The sequence below is a fragment of the Arachis duranensis genome, chromosome 3 (genome assembly GCF_000817695.3).
Source record: "Arachis duranensis cultivar V14167 chromosome 3, aradu.V14167.gnm2.J7QH, whole genome shotgun sequence".
NCBI lineage: Eukaryota > Viridiplantae > Streptophyta > Magnoliopsida > Fabales > Fabaceae > Arachis > Arachis duranensis.
Genome location: NC_029774.3, coordinates 123579599 through 123580343, shown reverse-complemented (window position 1 = coordinate 123580343; position 745 = coordinate 123579599). Strand labels below are relative to the sequence as shown.

At 37.0% G+C, this 745-nt stretch overlaps 1 protein-coding gene across 1 annotated transcript in view; it reads right to left on the bottom strand.

The window, feature by feature from the left end:
* Positions 1 to 291: 291 nt before the first annotated feature.
* Positions 292 to 745, bottom strand: part of LOC107480994 (protein RMD5 homolog) — a gene marked incomplete in the record, with an annotated part of 3005 nt that continues 2551 nt past the window's right edge. The window contains 1 exon segment of the mRNA XM_052259409.1: positions 292 to 745. Within this exon segment, the coding sequence (XP_052115369.1) occupies positions 507 to 745 (239 nt within the window).

Here is a 745-nt window from a genome sequence, read left to right as displayed (position 1 = left end):
TAAACTTTAGCTGACATATATTATATTAAAGTAAAAGAACAGATTAACAGAAAGATAAACTTCAATTCTGTTATCCCTCACAAGTTGCTCAAAATTATTAGGCTTAATCCACTACTTTCTTGAGTGGATTTGGTAAAAATAATTAACGTATATCAAGCACAAATCACCTATCTGGTGTGTGTGAGATTTTCCCGTTATGGTATTTTATTGAACACAGATATAAAATGACCGTCCAACCATAGGAAAGTCAAATTTATGGGTATCAATGCTTTACCATATGAGAGAGGTGACTTCAAATTAAGAACTTGCAGGACATAACCAACTTGAAAGAATTTCTATTTACAACAAATGTTATTCGACATACAGACATACAGACATCACAATTTGGCATGGCATTTTGCAGTCACCAAACACTGGCATGCCAATGCCCATGCTTGAACGGAACTATTCAACAACACCTGGATTCAGTTGTACAAGAGAGTGTCATACAAATAAATTATTCAACATCAGAAATATAGCTGCCTGCATTGTACAGCATCAATATCAAAGGGACAGTAAGGGCACTTAAACATCTTTGTGTGATTCTTCGACATCTTCAAGATAGACTGCTTACAAAGGACATGGCCGCAGGACATCAACATTGGCGGATTATCCTCGGTTGCTTGTTCCTTTGAGACAGGACAAACAAAAATAGAATGGAACTGGAATTCCCGGTCCAACTCAACTGGCACAGGCAACTGGTTCA